This window comes from Carassius gibelio, chromosome B20 (genome assembly GCF_023724105.1).
Source record: "Carassius gibelio isolate Cgi1373 ecotype wild population from Czech Republic chromosome B20, carGib1.2-hapl.c, whole genome shotgun sequence".
Lineage (NCBI taxonomy): Eukaryota > Metazoa > Chordata > Actinopteri > Cypriniformes > Cyprinidae > Carassius > Carassius gibelio.
The window spans coordinates 18,728,218-18,747,880 of NC_068415.1; the positions used below are offsets into that span (position 1 = coordinate 18,728,218).

A 19,663-nucleotide genomic window follows, 5' to 3' on the forward strand; every position below is an offset into this window, starting at 1 on the left:
GATAAAATAAGTAAGATTTTGAAAGAAATTAATACTTTTATTATACTTTATACTTACAAGGTATCTGTTTCACATAAATGCAGTTCTTTTGAACCTTCTGTTTATTTTATTTATTATTATTATTTTATTATTATTATATTCTTTTTATCAAATAAATGCAGCATTGGAAAGCAAAAGATTGATTGGGAAAAATCTTCCAACCCCAATCTTTTGAACAGTAGTATATGTATAGGGGGTTGAAATATGTATTCTTGTTATTTAAATATAAATGTAAAAATTTTGGTTAGTCATGATTATATTTAAAAAAGTATTTTTAGATTGAGATCTTTGGCTGTCAATCACTTGATTGGCTCCACCCACTACACTTTTATCTGCAGCGATCAGTGTCCACCCACACTACAGCCAAGTTTTCCGTGTTATTTATCTAATCATTATGTCATTGTAAGTTATTGAGGGGTTCAGTTTGTTTTTAAATCAGTGTTGCTCTGCAGTGTGTCTGCTATGTTGTTTATGCTGCAGGCTGTCTGGCACAGGACTGTAATTATCATCTTAACCCTGATTTCCTGAGAGATGCACAGTAATGATCATTTAAACAGCGCTTACATTGCTCTCTCTTCTGTTTTAAATCAATCTGGATTCTGGGAATGATTTGTCTCTAATTATTTTCTGAATCTTTCTTTTGTCATACTGTCATCAACATTGGTTTGTGTACTGTTGTTTTTGATGACCATCACAGATGTGATACTCTGATGTAATCTCTGTAATGGACCAGTGCTTATTTGCAGTCCCCAAGCTTATATTCTTAAGAGCATGCTGTCACAAACACAGACTTATCAGTATTCACACACTATCCGTTTTATGCGGCCAAATGTTTCTCCAGAAGCTGCATACATTTCTTCCTAATGCAGATACTTCCTGCACATAATGTTCCTCACTAATCCAAATATTTACTTGGTTTGAAATAAGCGCTCATTCCACCTCCCCACTTCAGACGGACAAGAACAGAACAAGAACGAATTAATTCTGATAGGAAAAGAGAAATAATAAAGAGATTGAGAATATTTAAAGCTTTAAACCGATTAAAGAAGATTATTGTTAAAATAATTAGTCTTTAAAATTGAAAATAAAATTGCTGTAGATTCTGTACAAAAAAATTACTTTTTTTTTTTTTTTACATTCTTGTGTATTTGCAGGTATATATCTGTCTGACCTGACCTACATCGATTCGGCGTATCCCTCCACCGGCAGCATTCTGGAAAACGAACAGCGTTCCAACCTGATGAACAACATTCTGAGAATCATCTCAGACCTGCAGAGATCCGTTGAATATGGTGAATATTGAATATTGCGTGTTTGTTTAATTTCGGCAAATGAACAGAAGTAACAGTGAAATCATTTCTCTTCCTGTCTCAGATATCCCAGTATTGCCGCATGTGCGGAAGTATCTCAACTCCGTTCGCTACATTGAGGAGTTACAGAAGTTTGTGGAGGACGACAATTATAAGTGAGCAGGAGCTGCGTGTGTATTACATAATACACTACCAATCAAAAGTTTGGAAAAATTATGATTTTTGAATGTTTTTAAAAAAAAAGTGTCTTATTCTCACCATGACTGAGTTTGTTTGATGGAAAATACAGCAAAAACAGTAATGTTATAAATGACATGTGAAATGGTTTCTATTCCCGCGATGTCGCGGCTGGAACAACAACATACAAACTATGACAATGATAATCTCACACACTTATTATATGCTTTATTAAATCCCGAAATTGTCAAATGTTGGTTTGAATATCATTTTGCATGACATTTATAACCATAGTGAAAGCAACAACAGATAGTTTACGTCAGATCTTAAAAATAAATTAAAGCACACATGTACGTTAAAACTGCGAACTCAATGCAAACTGCACTATTTGTCACTGGAATCTAGTCGTGTCGCTTGTAGTTAGGACAAGGTGTAAGAATGTTCCACAATATTACTGTTTTTACTGTATTTTTAATCAAATAATGCAGCCTTGGTGAGTATAAGAGACTTCTTTCACACACACACACACACACAAAAGACTGATCTTTATTATTCCAGACTTCTGACAATTAGTGTAGGTTATATTTTTAGTGTAAGGGTTTTAGTTTGTAACCGAGACTCCTGTTTGTATACATATCAGGTTGTCCCTAAAGATCGAGCCACCAGCTACCAGCACACCTCGCACCACTGCCTCTAGAGAAGACCTCACAGGTGAGAAACGCATGCGGCCCACACACACTGACACTTACCAGGCGTCATGCCATACATCTCTTCTGAGTTGTGATCCTAACCAGATGCAGCCATGATGTGACAACATTTCGTCAGACGTTTGGATTTTATTTATGTTGCGTCGTGCTGGGTTTGTTCTGGACACAGTAAAGTTCCATTGGTTCAGATTTTCCTTCCCCAAAGCTGAAGACCTTCAATGTCACATGTTCTTGTTAATGATTAGTGTTTGCTGTTTTTGTAACACAGGTCCAGACACATCTGCGTCACCGTTGTGTGGCCGTCGTGGTAATGTTGCTGAAGGCGCTCTGCCTAAAGTCCCGCCGACGCCACCTTCACCCCGGAACCTCATCACCTACGGACACAGGAAGTGCCACAGCCTCGGCTACAAGTGTGTTTGATTCCTATCCTCCATTCATTTGTATACATTTGTGTTTCGGCACTCTTTTATTCAGTCTACTTCAGTGCCTTTAGTCATTTTTTGTGTTTATAATAGTTGGAATTGGCGCCAAGTAAAATATATAAATTACAAAGATATACATTTCAAAACAAATGGTTAGTGAAATTTGGTGCTCAGAATGTCTGTATTAATTTATTATTTATTTAAAAAGAGGTGATATTTAAATTAGGATTCATTCAACTAGTCAGAGAAATTAGTTGCTTTAAATTTATACTCCTGATCCTGACAATCAAATTTTCTGAAGTTTATATATATATATTATATGACCAGCACCTGTATAAAATGATTTCATATATATATATATATATATATATATATATATGAAATCATTATATACAGGTGCTGGTCATATAATTAGACTATCATCAAAAAAGTTGATTTATTTTATTAATTAAATTCAAAAAGTGAAACTTGTATATTATATTCATTCATTACACACAGACTGATATATTTCAAATGTTTATTTATTTTATCATTTTGATTATAATTGACAACTAAGAAAATTCAATAAATCAGAAAATGTTAATATTGTGAAAAGGTTCAATGTTGAAGACACCTGGTGCCACACTCTGATCAGCTAATTAAGTCAAAACACCTGCAAAGCCTTTAAATGGTCTCTCAGTCTAGTATGGTACGCTACACAATCATGGGGAAGACTGCTGACTTTACAGTTGTACAAAAGACGACCATTGACACCTTGCACAAGGAGGGCAAGACACAAAGGGTCATTGCAAAAGAGGCTGTCTGTTCACAGATCTCTGTGTCCAAGCACATTGATAGAGAGGCGAAGGGAAGGAAAAGATGTGGTAGAAAAAAGTATACAAGCAATAGTGACAACCGCACCCTGGAGAGGATTGTGAAACAAAACCAATTCAAAAATGTGGGGGAGATTCACAAAGAGTGGACTGCAGCTGGAGTCAGTGCTTCAAGAACCACTACACACAAAGCCACTCTTGAACAACAGACAGCATCAGAAGCATCTAAAGACTAAATGGACTGGACTGCTGCTGAGTGGACCAAAGTTTTGTTCTCTGATATAAGTAAATCTTGCATTTCCTTTGGAAATCAGGGTCCCAGAGTCTGGAGGAAGAGAGGAGAGACACACATCCCTGTTGCTTGAGGTTCAGTGTAAAGTTTCCACAGTCGGAGATGGTTTTGGGTCAATTCATCTGCTGGTGTTGGTCCACTGTGTTGAGGTCCAAGGTCAACGCAGCCGTATACCAGGACTTTTTAGAGCACTTCATGCTTCCTGCTGCGGACCAACTTTATGGAGATACAGATTTCATTTTCCAACAGGATTTGGCACCTGCACACAGTGCCAAAGCTACCAGTACCTGGTTAATTGGCCTGCAAACTCGCCTGATCTTAACCCCATAGAAAATCTATGGGGTATTGTGAAGAGGAAGATGCGATATGCCAGACCCAAGAATGCAGAAGAGCTGAAAGCCACTATCAGAGCGACCTGGGCTCTCATAACACCTGAGCAGTGCCACAAACTGATCGACTCCATGCCATATCACTGCAGTAATTGAGACAAAAGGAGCCCCAACTAAGTATCGAGTGCTGTAAATGCTCATACTTTTCATTTTTATACTTTTCAGTTGGCCAAGATTTCTAAAAATCCTTTCTTTGTATTGGTCTTAAGTTATATTCTAATCTTCTGAGATACTGATTTGGGATTTTCCTTAGTTGTCAGTTATAGTCATCAAAATTAAAAAAAATAAACATTTGAGATAATGAATGAACATAATATAGTTTCACTTTTTGAATGGAATTAGTGAAATAAATTATTATATATATTTATTTATATACATATATACATATATAAAAAAAATTATTACAAGTGATTGATTTTTTAAAAAGAAGTTCATTATTGAAAATAATTTTGCTACAATTAATTTAAAGGGGTCAAAAATAACATTATTTGATATATTTGGTGTTATGCAATGTGCTTATGGTTTAAAAAAAACACATTATTTTAGGCCCCTTACCATATATGGAAACACCGGATCTCCACGACATTGCAGCGGTGGCAACAAAAGTTACGCCTTCTTTCTTTGCGTATACATTTGGGCGGTGTTATTTTTTGCTCGTTTTGTTTCATTAGTACAATACATAGAAACACTCTGAAACATAAAGCAATAACTCCCTGAAGAAGGATCTGCCTTGTTGGTTCTAACAAGCTTTATATGTAATATTCCTCTGGTTTCTTGCCAGATTTGTAACTGTTGATCAAGAAAACATTTTAAACTTGACTTCATCTCTTTCCTGTGTGTGCTGCAGTTTTATCCACAAAACGAACACAGTGGAGTTTAAAAGCGCCACGTTCCCCAACGCTGGATCCAGACACCTGCTGGACGACAGTGTGCTGGAAAGTCACACACCCACACGAGGGCAAGCGGAGAGCTCAACGCTGTCTAGCGGCATTTCACTGGGTAGAACACAAAAACACACACAAAGCTACTGGATCATGGCCTGAATCGTTCTTTTTTATTAATGCAAATCACGATCTTGTGATTTTAGGAAGCAGTGAAGGGTCGGAGCTCAGTGAGGAGATGTCTTGGCCTGCCTTTGAGAGGTGAGTCTTTTAAAACATTCCCACTTGCAAACCCATGGAAAGTTAAATGTGCGCATACATGACCACATGCTTGAGTACATATGAACACAGCATGTCATCATGGAACATGCTGGAATCTAACGCAACCCTTCCCGCTACTCACCATCCCTCCTGAAAAAAGACTCTCCGACGCTTCTCTTCATCATCATCATTAACCTAACACAATCACTTTTCTCTAATACAGTTTTTGATTATTTGTTTAATCTGTAATTGATTGTTTAGAATGCATTGACAATCTCAAGTGTGGCATAAACCTGCTTTGAGACTCCCCATAATTAAACACCTGGGCTAAAACAAGCTTCAGCATGGGAATGTTAAAGGACCTTTGCTCTAGAATGTGTGTTTTTTGGCAGAGAAGAGTGTGTTCTGTGACCCTCAGCTGCCTGTGCTTTCCTGTAGACCGCAAATGATCATCATATTTCCTCATTAGTGCTCTACCTCTATTGTAGCTAATGAGATAAACTTCCTGTAACAGGAAATAGAGTATGAAAGAGTCATTTGTGACTGCCGCTGCCTTCCATGCTGCATCAGGTGTACACAAATGCATTAGTGTACACTACATGCATGTCAAAGCCCGCTTTTCGGTTTCCTTCTGTGTTCTAAAAAGGTAGTCCGTTTTATATAAAAAATAGGAAATTCAATAAATTACGAATAATCATATTTTAATGAATCGTAAATTCATTTGACCATTTTGAGATGATCAAAATTAGCCGTTAACCCTGCCAGTTGGCCAAGTAATAGAAATGTCAATTAAAAAATCTGCAAAGAAATATGGTATTAATGTAGTTATATGAATTAATCCATTTTGTATTCATTAATGGGTAATGCACAATTTTGTTTTGAAATATTTTTGAGTAAAAAATGAATACATTTACAATGATATCTATTTATTATAATATTTAGGGGCCAAGCACCGAAGGAGTTCGGGCACCGATTGTATCCATCGCTGGTCGTCGTCGTCTTTTGAAATTTGGCACACTGATAGAGCACAGTCCCCATAGCAAATTTGGAGTCTCTAATTCAAACTCTCTAGCGCCACCACTGGTCCAAATTCCAGTTGGTTCATTAAATCATTCTCGAATAACGCGCAAACGTATTCTACTACAAGCACGCAAATATATATATATATATATATATATATATATATATATATATATATATATATATATATATATATATATATATATATATATATATATGAGGCTATATATGCACAACATTTTTGCATATTGAAACAAAACTTGGTGTATTTTATAACAAGCATGTCCTGAATATACCTGCAGTGTTTCAGAGCAGTACCACCTTGTGGTCATTTTAAATTGTCATTAAATGCTATAATTTTTGAACGCGTTGACATATTATTACAAAACTCGGTATGCATATTCGACATTTGCCCTGAAGGTACTCAAAAAGTTTGTGGGCAGGGCCTACACTCCTAATGCTAATAACTTTTATTTTCATTACTCAATTTTATATATATATATAAATATATATATAAAATTGAGAATAATATGACAATTTAAAATACGTTTTATATTTTAATACTTGTAGGTTTTATTCCAGTGATGGAAAGCTGAAACATTACTCTTCATATTACTTTCATATAATCCTTCAGAAAATATTGTGATACAAAATTTATGCTAAAGTCTTGTTATTAGAGATCTTTGAAAAAACAACAACAATTTTTTTTTTTTTTTTATGTTCTTTGATTAATTTAATTTTTATTTTATTAATTATTTACCCATTTGTAACTAATGGGATATTGTAATGGGATATTTTTTGCTAAATAAGCACTTGGCGTCTTTGTAATTTACTTTTTGCTATAATAACTGGTTGACTCTATTATGCAGTGGTTATATTAAATATATTGACACTACATCATCACTGACCACCCTGCTTTCTAGGTTATTAAAAAAACCTATATCAGATGACCACGTGTACCGTTTGTTTAGACATGTTAGCCAGAGTCTTTAGACCACAGAAGGAGAAGTCCAGGCAGCAGAGCTCTAGCATGGCCTGTACTGTGTGTTATGTGTGAGGGCTGTGACTGACCACTGCCCCGCTATGACTGACACTCTACAGGACTCGATTCTACCACTCTCTGGGCCCCGTCAGCAGAGTGGGCCGCATTTCCTGCAGAGGAGCGCTCAGGCCCAGCAGGTAACTCAACAACCCGCCGGGTCTTTCTCTGTCTGACTTACTCTGAACAACTGGGGAGCTGTCGCCGTCACAATGTGCAGAGTGTGCTTTCTTGCTGTGGAATCAGGTGGTGGGCTTTTCTGAATCACGTGTGTGATGTTGACTCTATTGCTGCACTCCTGGCTTGTTGCAACTAATCAAAACCCGCAAAAGCCACTGAAGCATCTCTTGTGATTGCTTCTGCTTTCTGTTCTCCAAACACACACATGGCTCCTCTCTCCACGACGCTTGCTGCAATGTTATAAAGAAACACATCATGGAAAAACTAAATGTCCCTCTTATGAAATAAGAGGTTTGAAGGACTAATGTTGATGTATTCCCTAATACAGCCAGTTGGCAACATCCAGCACATAAAAGGACCATCACTTTGATGGTGTGGTCACATTTAGTGTTGCAATAGGCAATTTTGGGTGAAGGCGAAAGATTTCCTACGTGGATTTTGCATCACTTTTAATTAGTTGACCAACAGCTGTGCTTACAAAGTTCACTAATGTGACCACACAACATTCTGATATCAAACTATGATTGTGCAAAAATTCACTAGTTATTTGATTATCTAAATTAATAGTAAACTAGACCTCCTAAAGCAATAAGTCACATAAAGATTAATATTAGATTGCAATTCACACACCTTTAGCCAATCCTACAGTAGATGTAGGTGAGTTAGTTTCTTCACTGGAGAAATTTAGCATTGTATCACTTGCTCAATGGTGTTATCCTGAGTGAATGGGTGCCGTCAGAATGAGAGTTCAAACATCTGATAAAACCATTATAACAATCTTCAAGTAGTCCACATGACTCCATCAGTTATTGGGTTGTGGAAAACTGTGTTCATAAACAGTGTTCATTTTGACATAAAATTTGGATTTAGTTTCAGTCGTAGTCTTTAACTAAATATGCAATTAAGTTTTAGTCGTTTTTTTTAGTCGTTTGAATTGTTTTTATCTTGAATAAGATTTTAGTCGATTAAATCTAAAGTAGATTTTGTTGAATAAAATGGGTTTTATTTCCAGTGTAATGCATCTATGAAACATTTCTCTAAAATGTCCAAACTTGTTATACTTTATACATTACTGTAGAAAACATACATCAACCTGACATTATGAATGTTATTAAGGTTTGAACATTGGAACAAAGTTTGAACCACTTCTTCTAAACAAACAAGAACATGGTCCTCTTTTTAAAGCAATTCTAATGGTTATATTGTTATACCAATGTATTCTTTACGACAAATTGTTTACAACAGTCTTCATTCTTTTAACCAGAAATATTTGTATAAATTCCAAATCCCTATTTGGGCTACTAAAGTGATTTCTGTCAAGGTCAGAGTGAGTGAGGCTGAGTGATTTTCTCTCTTTCATTTGTTGTTTGAATAATATAAATGGGACAGACAACAGCAATTAAATTAGGCTACTGTCCCTTTAAAAGCGATTGCCCAGAGGTATATAATATACTGATGCACATCCAATATTTATCCAATATACTGTTCGGCTGAGGGCAACTTCTGCAGCAATTTTGCCGGCAACTTTTTTGTATTTTTGCAGTGTCGCTTGGGCACTTTTCCATAACAGATTTCTATCTGGATATTTTAGATCGGTCGTGGGCCTTGTCTCACCTGGTTGCCCATTGCTCAAAAAGTATCATCAGCCTTTAAGTACATAACCGGGTGTCTTTATGTGGATACTAGTCAGAAGGTACAATTTGACATCATTTTGTTAGTACTTATTCGTTCATGTCTGATAAGAAATAAAATATTTCAGTACTCATGTACTGTTTGAATTTAAAATGTTTTATATTTTTATTTAAATTGTCTTGATCTGTGTGTATTTCTCTCCTGATTCCTAAAATACTTTTTTCAATGGAGAAAGCAATGTTATAAATAAGAGATTATAGATATTTTAGCTGAAAGCAGTTGTTTGAAGTTAGAAAGGGTCTTAATGATAGATGTCTCAGACACGCAGGGTATGGATTACATTTCTTTTTCTTTTTTTTATCAGATATTTAGACCGTAATTCTGGTGGCACCCATTCACTGTGAGCAAGTGACAAAATGCTAAATTTCTCCAAATCTGTTCAGATGAAAAAAACTCATCTTGGATGGCCTGAGGATGAGTGCATTTTTAACACATTTTCAGTTTATGCTTTTTGAATGTTGTGTCAGACAGGACTTGATTTTATCCATCAGCTGTTGATTGGAGTGTGAAATGTGAGTGTTTGCACACCACAGTAGAGGCAGATATAAATGCTATGCATTACATTGCATCGCAGCAGAAAAATCCAGTTATGAGATTTTGATTACAATTTCAATAAATGCATGCACAGATGGGTCCATCAGACACAGCTCTTAGAGGCTTTTCACATTAGCCGTGCTCTTGTGTTCAAAAACAACTCGATTGTAATTATGAAACAATGGAACAGTGGTCTCTATGTTTTTTAAAAAGGTGCACTGAACGGTTAGAAACTGAATAGTGCAGCCCTGCAGCAGGATAACTGCCAGATGTTCAACAAATAAATAGACTAAATGGCTATAACCTCAGATGCAGACCTGTAGATAAAGTTAATAAAGGGCACATTGCTCACAGCAGACAATTTGAAGTCTGACAGTAATTGTCTTGAAATTTATTGTTGGATGTGGTGAACTCGTTTCACGAGCAGTGCTCCGATGGCCCCAGCAGTGCTTTAAAAAGGGTAAATTTAATTTGAAGACAGGGGTTTACCATGCTGAGAGTCCTACATGCTAAAGCTCCTGCAGAGAGCATTTCTGTCTGGCTAAATTTATCCATTTTAGAGCAATTGTACCGGTCTATTTAAAAAAGAAAAATCAAATAAATACATAAAAAGAGCTCGTTCAGCAATGAAGCACATGTGGTGCTCACAGATGGGTAACAGATGACCACCCACTATTGCATATCAACAGTTTTAATTTTTCAGAATTATGTAGTTCACATCTGGATGGCTTGCCCAATCACTGCAGAGGTCATCTACATACAGATCTTAAAGGATCCAAGGCTGTTCTTTTATTCGTAGATTTAGAAAGAAATAATAGAGAAATGCTTTGTGTCTCTGAGATGTCAGTAGACAACATTTGTAGGCGGTGGAGTTGCTTTGTTTCTCTGCTTGTGAAAAGAGAATGCTGTTGGCAGTATGCAGTAGCTGAGAAAATAAATAAGAGAAACAAAAACATATTATTTATACGTCACATAAGTAACTAATAACTAATAGTTCACCAAAAAAAAGTAAATCATGATATACTCGCCCTCATTTAGAATCTGTTACTTTAGTTACTGATGCAAACATTAATAAATAAAAAAACAAGTTGATAATCAATGAGAATCATCTTGGCAGGTTAACAAGAGTTCATAAATCAATCACTATTTTGAGATTTTTGATGAATCAGTTGATACATTTCACTGTCTAAATTGTTCATCTGTCACAAATCAAAGTTCTTGGATTCATATCATTGACTTTCTACATGTTTTGAATGACATGAGGCTGAATGAATTTATTTTTGGGCGAACTTATCCCCTTAAGGTGGTTATTGGTCAATATTATCTATTCAGATTTTCACAGATCCCTCATTTGCTTTCTTTTTCTCTCAAACACTCTCACTTTCTTCACATCATAACTCTGGGGAGGGGATTAAAATATATTCCCTTGATCTGTAAGTTTCTGTGCGTCTTTTTTAAGAAGTGTTACATGTCCCCTGGGTGTCAGTTAAGCCTGTGTGTGTGTGTGTGTGTGTGTGTGTGTGTGTGTGTGTGTGTGTGTGTGTGTAGCTCTGCAGAGTCGGAGGAGCTGGCGGTGCATCTGTACCCAGGAGCCGTCACAGTTCAGGGGGTCTTACGCAGGAAAACAGTCCTCAAGGAGGGCAAGAAACCCACGGTGAGAACACCACTGGTGCAGCTCTTCATCTGTCTCCTGTTCATAAACTCTCCCTGTGATCTCAATCTCTCGCTTTTCTGTTGTTTTCCAAAATGGTGCCAAATGCAAATTATTTAATGCAACAAAAGAAGGCCATTTTTCTAAAAAAAAAAAAAAAAAAAAAAACTTTTTAAAATGTAGTATGGACCGTTTCATTTATTAGTTAAAAAAATAGTTATATTGTGAAATACTATTACAATTTGAAATATATTCAAAATATGAATATAATAAAATGTAATGTTATTTTCGGTGATGCAAAGCTGAATTTTCTTCAGTGTCACATGACCCTTCAGAAATCATTCTAATATTCTGATTTGATGCACATTAAACATTTCATATGTTGTAAACTGCTTGATATTTTAGGGGAATCCAAATAGAAATTTTTTTTTTACTGATGCCAAACTTTAGGTTGTAGAGTATATTGCTTGATTTGGTTCTGTTGGGTCACTACTTGATGTCCAGTGTAAAATCAAAACCAGCAGTGACGAGTGTGTTTTCTCTGTCGTTACGTCCCTTCCCCTCTGCCCTCTCATCATAATCTACACTTTCATCTTTTGCTCTACAGTGTCTCTTAACTGTCAGTCATTTCTCCATTAGCCTCATCAAACCCTGCGGTTTCCTCAGAGAGTAGTGTGTGAAGGGAGCCAAGGCAGTAAAAGATACTTTGCTGAAGTCCAGTAATGGGCGCCGAGAGTCTTTTTAAGACCCCCATCTCCTGCACATATTTGATCTGCCACTAAATCTGCTGACCTCTCTCTTTCTAGACGTTTTCCTCAAACATGCACGTACACACACTGGATAACTACATGTTTGTACAGTTTTCGGCTCTATTTTCTTGCATAAGCATATAATTAAGAGTGTACCATTCGCTTAATCTAGATCGATATGTTGAGATTTCTTCTATTTTGTTTCATGCTTGCTCAGGAAATGTCTCTCGCACACAAACTTGATATATTACGCTTAGCTGACATTGTGGGGATTTTGTACTTATGAAAGAAAGTTTTGTATTTCAACCATGAAAATAAAGCACACTCATAGGCTTCCTGTGACGCTGTCTGTGAAGTGGTGTTTGTGGTAGTCGTCTGAAAGTCAACGTGCGACTGTTGCACATTTTAGTCAGCGTATCTTTAATTATTGCATGTCTAATGTAAGTGGCTGATAACTGTTGATGGTTAATATTGTTTACTTCTCTCCACTGCTTCGGAGAAAACCGCTCTGATGTGGTTCTGTGTGCTTCAGTGTTTGGACTAATATTACGTCTCTCTGTTTCTCTTGTGTTGTCTGTAGGTGGCAGCGTGGACTAAGTATTGGGTGGCTCTTTGTGGCACTCAGCTTTACTATTATACTGCCAAGTCCCTCAAGGCCACAGAGAGGAAGCATGTGAGTCTCTCCACACTATTACAGACCATATTGTTACTTATTCTGGCAAAAAATAAAATAATAATATTGACCATATTTAAGAAGCTTAAAAACAACTAGGCCTATTTAGGACTATTAAGGTTTATATTTTTATGACTAAGCAATAGTTATTATAATTTTAAAGAAATTAATTTCAGTCTAATGTGATTTTTTTATTTTAATTAATATAATAACTTATTATTATTAGATTAAAAATTATTAAAAAAATAAATATACACTACCCTTTAAAAGTGATTCAGTTGGGCAAGATTTTGAATGTTTTTGAAAGAAGTCTCATGCTCATCAAGGCTACATTTATTTGATCAAAACTGCAGTAAAAACTGTAATATTGATAAAAACAGTTTAAAATAATGGTTTCCTTTTTGAATATATTTTTCAAATGTATTTTATTCCTTCGATGCAAAGCTGAATTTTCACGATCCTTCAGAAATCATCCTAATTTCATGCACAAATAATGAATTATTATTATCATTAATGTTAAAAACAGTTGTGCTGCTTAATATTTATGTGGAAACCATGATACATAATTTATTTATGTTTTCAGGATTCTTTGATCAATATAAAGTTCAAATGAACAGCAAGCATTAGTGTCAAATACAAACATTTTTTTAATATTTAGAAATGTATTCGTCACACATGATCGTTTTAATATGTCCCTGCACTACTTTTTCTATCCTTTTTTACAGTCAATTTTATGTAATGCAGTAAAAAAAAAAAAAAAATCTTCTGAGAATCAATATTAATTATTTAAAAATATGTAACGATGTAAAAAGTGGTGTTCTAACAGTGGTTGGTCTGTGAGATTTGAACTTGCTGATTTGTAGAATACAGTTAGCTTTGTATAGTCCGCGGGTGGTCCATCTGAAACTGATGAAATGATGACACTCATCATGTGAGAGGAAGATAGCGTCACCGTGTCCTGCAGCCTGATGCTTCATCACATAATCACTTCAGTATACGCTGATGGGAGACTGCTCATTCTAATACCATCCAGCAGGAGAGTTTGGAAGAGACAGGGATCCTGTGAGCCAGGAACAGTTACACTGAATGCACTCAGTCAGACAGAAAGCCTTGGGTGCCGTTAGTAGAGATGCTGTCCTGGAGGTGTAGAGGAGGGAGGAAGAGATGCTGGAGCCAGGGAGGACGGCTGATCATCAGGCTTCATTTTTCAGACAGCTGTTTGCAGTCATTGGACAAAGAGATGGATGACATCATCAGCTATCACACATTATCAGTGTTAATGAGACGCACATGTCACTGTCCAATACACATACGCTAACAGATGTTTATACACACTCAACTACTTGCTTACGCTGACACTTGTGATACATGTGTGTTCGGGTCTGCGCACAAGAATGAAGCCAAGCTGTGTATTTATTTATATTAAAACGGTTCAATTGATGTTCATTTTTTCAAATTAATTAATTAGATAATAATAATAATAATAATAATAACAAAAGGAAGAAGTATTAGTAGTAATAATAATTTTTCAATAAAAATATATTTCTTCCAAAAAAGTTTGATGTGATAAATAATTACGTTTATTTTAAATAAAAATTAGATTAGAAGCATTTGATATTTTGACTGCAGTGATCAGTTTTAATACAAATAATAATAACAATTCATTTAAATTGTTACAAATTGCAGTGCCATTATTATACATACATATATATATATATATATATATATATATATATATATATATATATATATATATATATATATATATATATATATATTCTAAATCATTTTAATATTTTAACTGTATTTTTCACAGTTCAAGTCCACTGCCAGCAAAAGTGTTTCTGTTTTGGGCTTAATGGCCATGATGGCAGATGACCCGGAGCATCCCGACGTCTTCCTGCTGACCGACTCTGAGCATGGTGAGACAGCCAATCACAAGCCTTGTACTCAGACAGCAACCAATCACAAGTTTTGATCAAAGAGACATGACCTTTCACTGAAATAAAACCTGTTACAAAACATTGGTTTAGTTTGTACTGAGAATTATTATATTATAATATGCAAATTTCTGCAATTATTTTTGTGTGTGTGTGCCAACAGGAAACTCATATAAGTTCCAGGCAGGGAACAGAATGAACGCTCTGCTGTGGTTCAAACACTTGAGTGCAGCTTGTCAAAGCAACAGGCAACAGGTGTGTGTGTGTGTGTGTGTGTGTGTTTTGATTTATTTCAGCTGTGTTTTATCTCAGTGTTCTTTGTAGAGAAAATGCACCATATAAACCATTCATTGCCGCTGATGTGAATGTTCAGAGCGTTTCCATGCAAAGGCTGCATTTCTAAGCTAAATTATAGATGTTAATTGTTTCTCAGGAGATGCCATAATGTTGAAATCCTCTGGGTTCAATAAATGTGGGAACATTTTGCTCTAACCTTCTGCTTTGAAGCAGCAAATCACAGACTGTTTCTGTGGGATCTATTAAATCCAAAGCATTTCACTTAATGGAGTTTTGAAACCTCTTGTTTCCAAGTACATGGGTCAGACTGACCTTCAGAATCATGTTCCCTCAGCAGGTGTTCAGGTCTCCACTGAACTGAGCAATCACACTGCCCTCTAGTGCTCGACTTTCACTAGACGCTTCCTTCAAGTGCAGTGTTGGAGAAGCTAGTTTGAAATGAGCTATTCATAGTTCAACTACAGTCAAGCTACTCTTTTATAAAAAGATGTTAACTACATTGCAAGCAATAACTACGGGAATTATTATTATGAAATATTATATGTATACATTTTATACATTTGCCAAAACTAGCTGGTGCATGATAGCACTCAAACACTTATCATTAATTATATCATTATTAATTCTAATACATTTCGAGCCTGTTTCAAGACTTTTGCTGGGATAGTTATTTATAACAGGACCCCATTATCTGCAAACTTTCTCCAAAGTCTTCACCGTCTCAGCTAGACTAGAATAGCCTATTAGAAAACAGTACAGGATCTTGTGAAATCATACATATCCCTTTCATATTCTCTCATTGTCACTTTCTCTTTTTGCATTTCAGGTCCCAGCAAATCTAATGTCTTTCGAATGAGTGCGAGCAGGGCGAATCAGACACCTGGAGAGCTCATGAGCGGCTCCTGGATGACAGGAGAGCAGAGGAATATGAAGGCCAGAGGCCAGAGACGAATAAAAGAGCAAATGACTCGTGTTTTGTGTGCGTTGGAGCTTTTCCACTGCCATCACCCAGCCTGAACCCCACAGCAAACTCCTCGAGCACCACTGCCTTAACAAGCAGAGTGTGTGTGTGTGTGTGTGTGTGTGTGTGAGAGAGAGAGAGCGATGGTGTCCCCTCCGCTGGTTTGACCTGAAAGGACCTGATTCCTTCTTCCTTTAACATTTTATTTACACTTCCTGCATCTTCCATCTGATTCCCAGCAATTGGATTCTTCTTGGGCTCTTCTTGAAGGACTCTTCATGGACCTCTGGCGTTCGTTTACACCTTCTTTACCTTGTCTGTTGCTTGAGTTTTATGGTTGTAAATCGAATCACACTAAAGCTCTGCACAAGATGTTGAATGCGTCTTCACACACTTGAGTTAGGCTCATGCAAGCAGGACACCAGATTTTCCACAAACAGGTTCAGCTGCAGCAGATGGAAGTCCCTCATTTATTAAAACGCAAGCAGAAAGGGCTCCGATACTCGACGAATTCCAGATGCAGAGAAACTCTTTATCTTCTGAACGTTTCTATTCGGCTTCTGTGCTCTTTTATGAATTCTCCTACCTTCTTTTAAGCTCATATCAACACGAACACACACACAAACATGTTTGGTTTGCTTGAAGGCACCCGAGATGTTCAAACCCAGGGTGTGTAGAAAGAAAAGATTGAGAAGGGAAGAGCTCATTAAGCAGGAACAACGAGATGTTTGAAGCCACTCCTTTATGGTAAGACTCTGAAAACTTCTAAGCATCTGCAATAAGCACACGCCGGTTTACACAGGTTCAGTCAAAGAGTAAAAGATCCGTTGGTTTGAGCTCTTTGAGTTGTCTATGAGGACGCACCTTCATAAACACACTTTTCAAGCTGTGAATGTTAGTGGGCACAGATGTCAGTTGGTTTACATCCTCAAACTTGTATTTAGTCCCATTGTATTTAGGTTTTTTTTTCCCCCCTATCAATGGTTTTCCAATGGAATTGTGCGAATGGTGAGAATCGGAGCAGGAGATAAGGCACTGCTTGTGTTTTCTTTGCATCACTGCTATTTTTATGTCTTTTGCTTTAATGTGGTTTTATTTCATTATTTTATTTCAGTATTACTGGGATAGTTGCACTTGTCTAGACTATTTTGATTGTCTGTTACGTTAACAAGTTATGTACGATCTTGACATTTACATTTTGAAAGTAGCATCACCTCGACTTGGCATTAGTGTGATGTTTTCTTCTCTTGAGCCATAAACGTTCAATAAAACAGCTGTATCGGTTTCTGTTGGGAACAAGAGATGTTAGTTCTGAGCTTAGCCGACAACGACTAGCGTTCTGAGATGTAACGGATCAGAATGTCTTTTAAGACATTCAATTAGATGGGTCTGCCTTTATCTTTCGATTTCTGTAGATCCATGTCCAGGTTCAGCTCTACTGTTTCCAGTCGTGTGGAATGTCAAAGTCTTTTCTTTTTTTTTTTTTTAATGGGAAGATCCAGCTTTGCTTGGATGATGATTGCAAGAAACTTCTTCCAGAGTGTCGAGATGCTGTGGTGTTTTTTTTTTTGTACTGACAATAATGAACTAAATTGACATGAATAAATGGTAATGGAGGAGTTGGCAACTGGTTTATACTCGACCTGACTTCAATAACAAGTTATCGTCATTCCTTTTGGGGTGTTTTTGTGTGGGATTTGAGTGGAGATGATTGGGTGCCGGGGACGTGGATGGGAAACTGGCCATCTTGCATTGCTGGTCTTCTTAAAACAATATTTTCGTAAGGTATCTTTAATCTAAAAGGGAGGATTTCATAGGAAACGTGGCGTCCCGCACAGGCGATATGGAGATGTTTGAGAAATGCTGGGTGTGACAGGTTAGCTGATCCGGGGTAGTTTTCGTTTACATGCGTTTGTATTGTTCTGAGCCTTTAATATCAGGTATTAGCACTTTAGGTTGTAGAAAAAAAAGCTATTTGAAGCTCTGCCACATACAAGATGAGGGGGGGGGGGGGAACTATGGGAGTCAATCAGCGAAATGAGACACCCGAAAAACACTGTCGACAAAGTGTTTATATGATAAATGAACATGAATGTTATTTTGGTTCAAGCTGTGAAAGTCCCGTGAGGCTGGATGGTCGTTTTGGAGCAGTTGTGAAAGCACAGGCAGAGATCTCGACCAACCACATGAACTTGGCACCAAGAATTAAATGAGAAAGTTGTTGAAATGGGAATCTTTCTTAATAAACGTGGGGGAACATCACGCCAGACGTTTTACTGAAATGAGTTATGCTTCTTGTCAAGTCTCCAGCCTTTTCCAGCAGAAACTTGGACCAAAGTAAATTATGATAATGTTGGTTCTGTGGCATTTTCTAGGTTTGTTTCTCTAAAGGGGTTCGGATGGGGGTTGACGTCATGTAATAGTTCGAGCAAGAAACGGTCTATGGTTCATAAATGGAGGCAGAAGAACGGTGGGAAACGTGATTAAGCTGCCTCTGTTATCTAATGCATTTTTGGACCTTGTTTTTGTTCCAGTTGTTTATTATTTCACACTACATCTCTCTCTCTCTCTCTCTCTCTCTCTCTCTCTCTCTGAACAATAATGAAATAGCAGTGATGAATGAAATTGCTCATGATGGATTTTTCCCCCCTTAACTACAGTAATGATAAATGTTATTTTTTGTTGTTGCTGGTTTGTCTTTTTTCCTTTACAGTTAATTTTATGTTCATTCTTTTCAATGAGATTCTCTGTATCTCCAACTTACTTTGTACTATTCAGTTTCAGTGTCTTTATATGTCCAATGCATATGATATGATACACACACACATGATATTGACAGATGGACTTCTCATCATCTCACCGCATCAATTGTTATATGTGATAGTGTATTGCAACGGAATGATACAGATTTGTATTGAGTTGTTTAAGAAATGAATTTGATTGTGCGTGTGTGTGCGTGCGTGCGTGCGTGCGTGCGTGTGTGTGTGTGTGTGCGCGTCTCACTCTGTGCCATCCTGTGTCACCTGCTCCCACTCACCTTATAACCTCCCCGACTGACCCCACGCCGGCTGGGACCCATGACCCAGGGTAGCACTATGACCTTTGACCTGAGAGATGTGCTCCTGGGTTCCAGACAGGACTAAACTAATAAACACTTTTGGTTGTATGGTTTTTAATCCAGTGGTCCCCGTGTCTTCTTTTGGCTGAGGATGCGGCTTCGTTCACAATTGCATATGAATGTAAACAAGGCAGCCCACAAAAGAAATCATCATGAGTTTTAATATCTCTTTGATCAGTGTTAAACTTTTTACTTTTTCTAATTAAGCATGTAACACTGAGGTCATGTGACAATGATGTACCAGATTACTAATATGTATTGTTGCACACCGTATACAATACATTCTGAACATCTTCTGCGTGTGCTTGCACAGCTAAGCTAGTGGTACAACTCGGGAGTCTCTACTGTTGAAGTAAAAGAAGTGATTCTTCTGAATCTCTGCCTCTAGATGTGCTGCTCCACTTTTAGATCCTTTGTCTTCCGGTGGCTATTTGTAGATGCATTTACAGTGTACTGTACAGCAAACTACTGTTCAAGGAATATACAAACGGAGGACAGAATGTTTTGTTGTGAAAAAGC

At 36.9% G+C, this 19,663-nt stretch overlaps 1 protein-coding gene across 3 annotated transcripts in view; it reads left to right on the forward strand.

Annotated features, from left to right (window-relative positions):
• Positions 1–19,202, forward strand: part of LOC127983679 (ras-specific guanine nucleotide-releasing factor RalGPS2-like) — a 110,488-nt gene extending 91,286 nt beyond the window's left edge. For 2 of the 3 annotated variants that reach the window (XM_052585892.1, XM_052585893.1), the window contains exons 10-21: positions 1,194–1,331; positions 1,414–1,504; positions 2,167–2,237; positions 2,502–2,643; positions 4,996–5,147; positions 5,236–5,290; positions 7,412–7,489; positions 11,304–11,409; positions 12,736–12,828; positions 14,645–14,750; positions 14,932–15,023; positions 15,892–19,202. In XM_052585892.1, coding sequence (XP_052441852.1) covers positions 1,194–1,331; positions 1,414–1,504; positions 2,167–2,237; positions 2,502–2,643; positions 4,996–5,147; positions 5,236–5,290; positions 7,412–7,489; positions 11,304–11,409; positions 12,736–12,828; positions 14,645–14,750; positions 14,932–15,023; positions 15,892–15,921 — 1,154 coding nt within the window. In that variant the 3' untranslated portion in view covers positions 15,922–19,202. The remainder of the gene's footprint in view (positions 1–1,193; positions 1,332–1,413; positions 1,505–2,166; positions 2,238–2,501; positions 2,644–4,995; positions 5,148–5,235; positions 5,291–7,411; positions 7,490–11,303; positions 11,410–12,735; positions 12,829–14,644; positions 14,751–14,931; positions 15,024–15,891) is intronic. The other variant, XM_052585894.1, reaches the window with a different exon arrangement.
• The last annotated feature ends 461 nt before the right edge of the window (positions 19,203–19,663 follow it).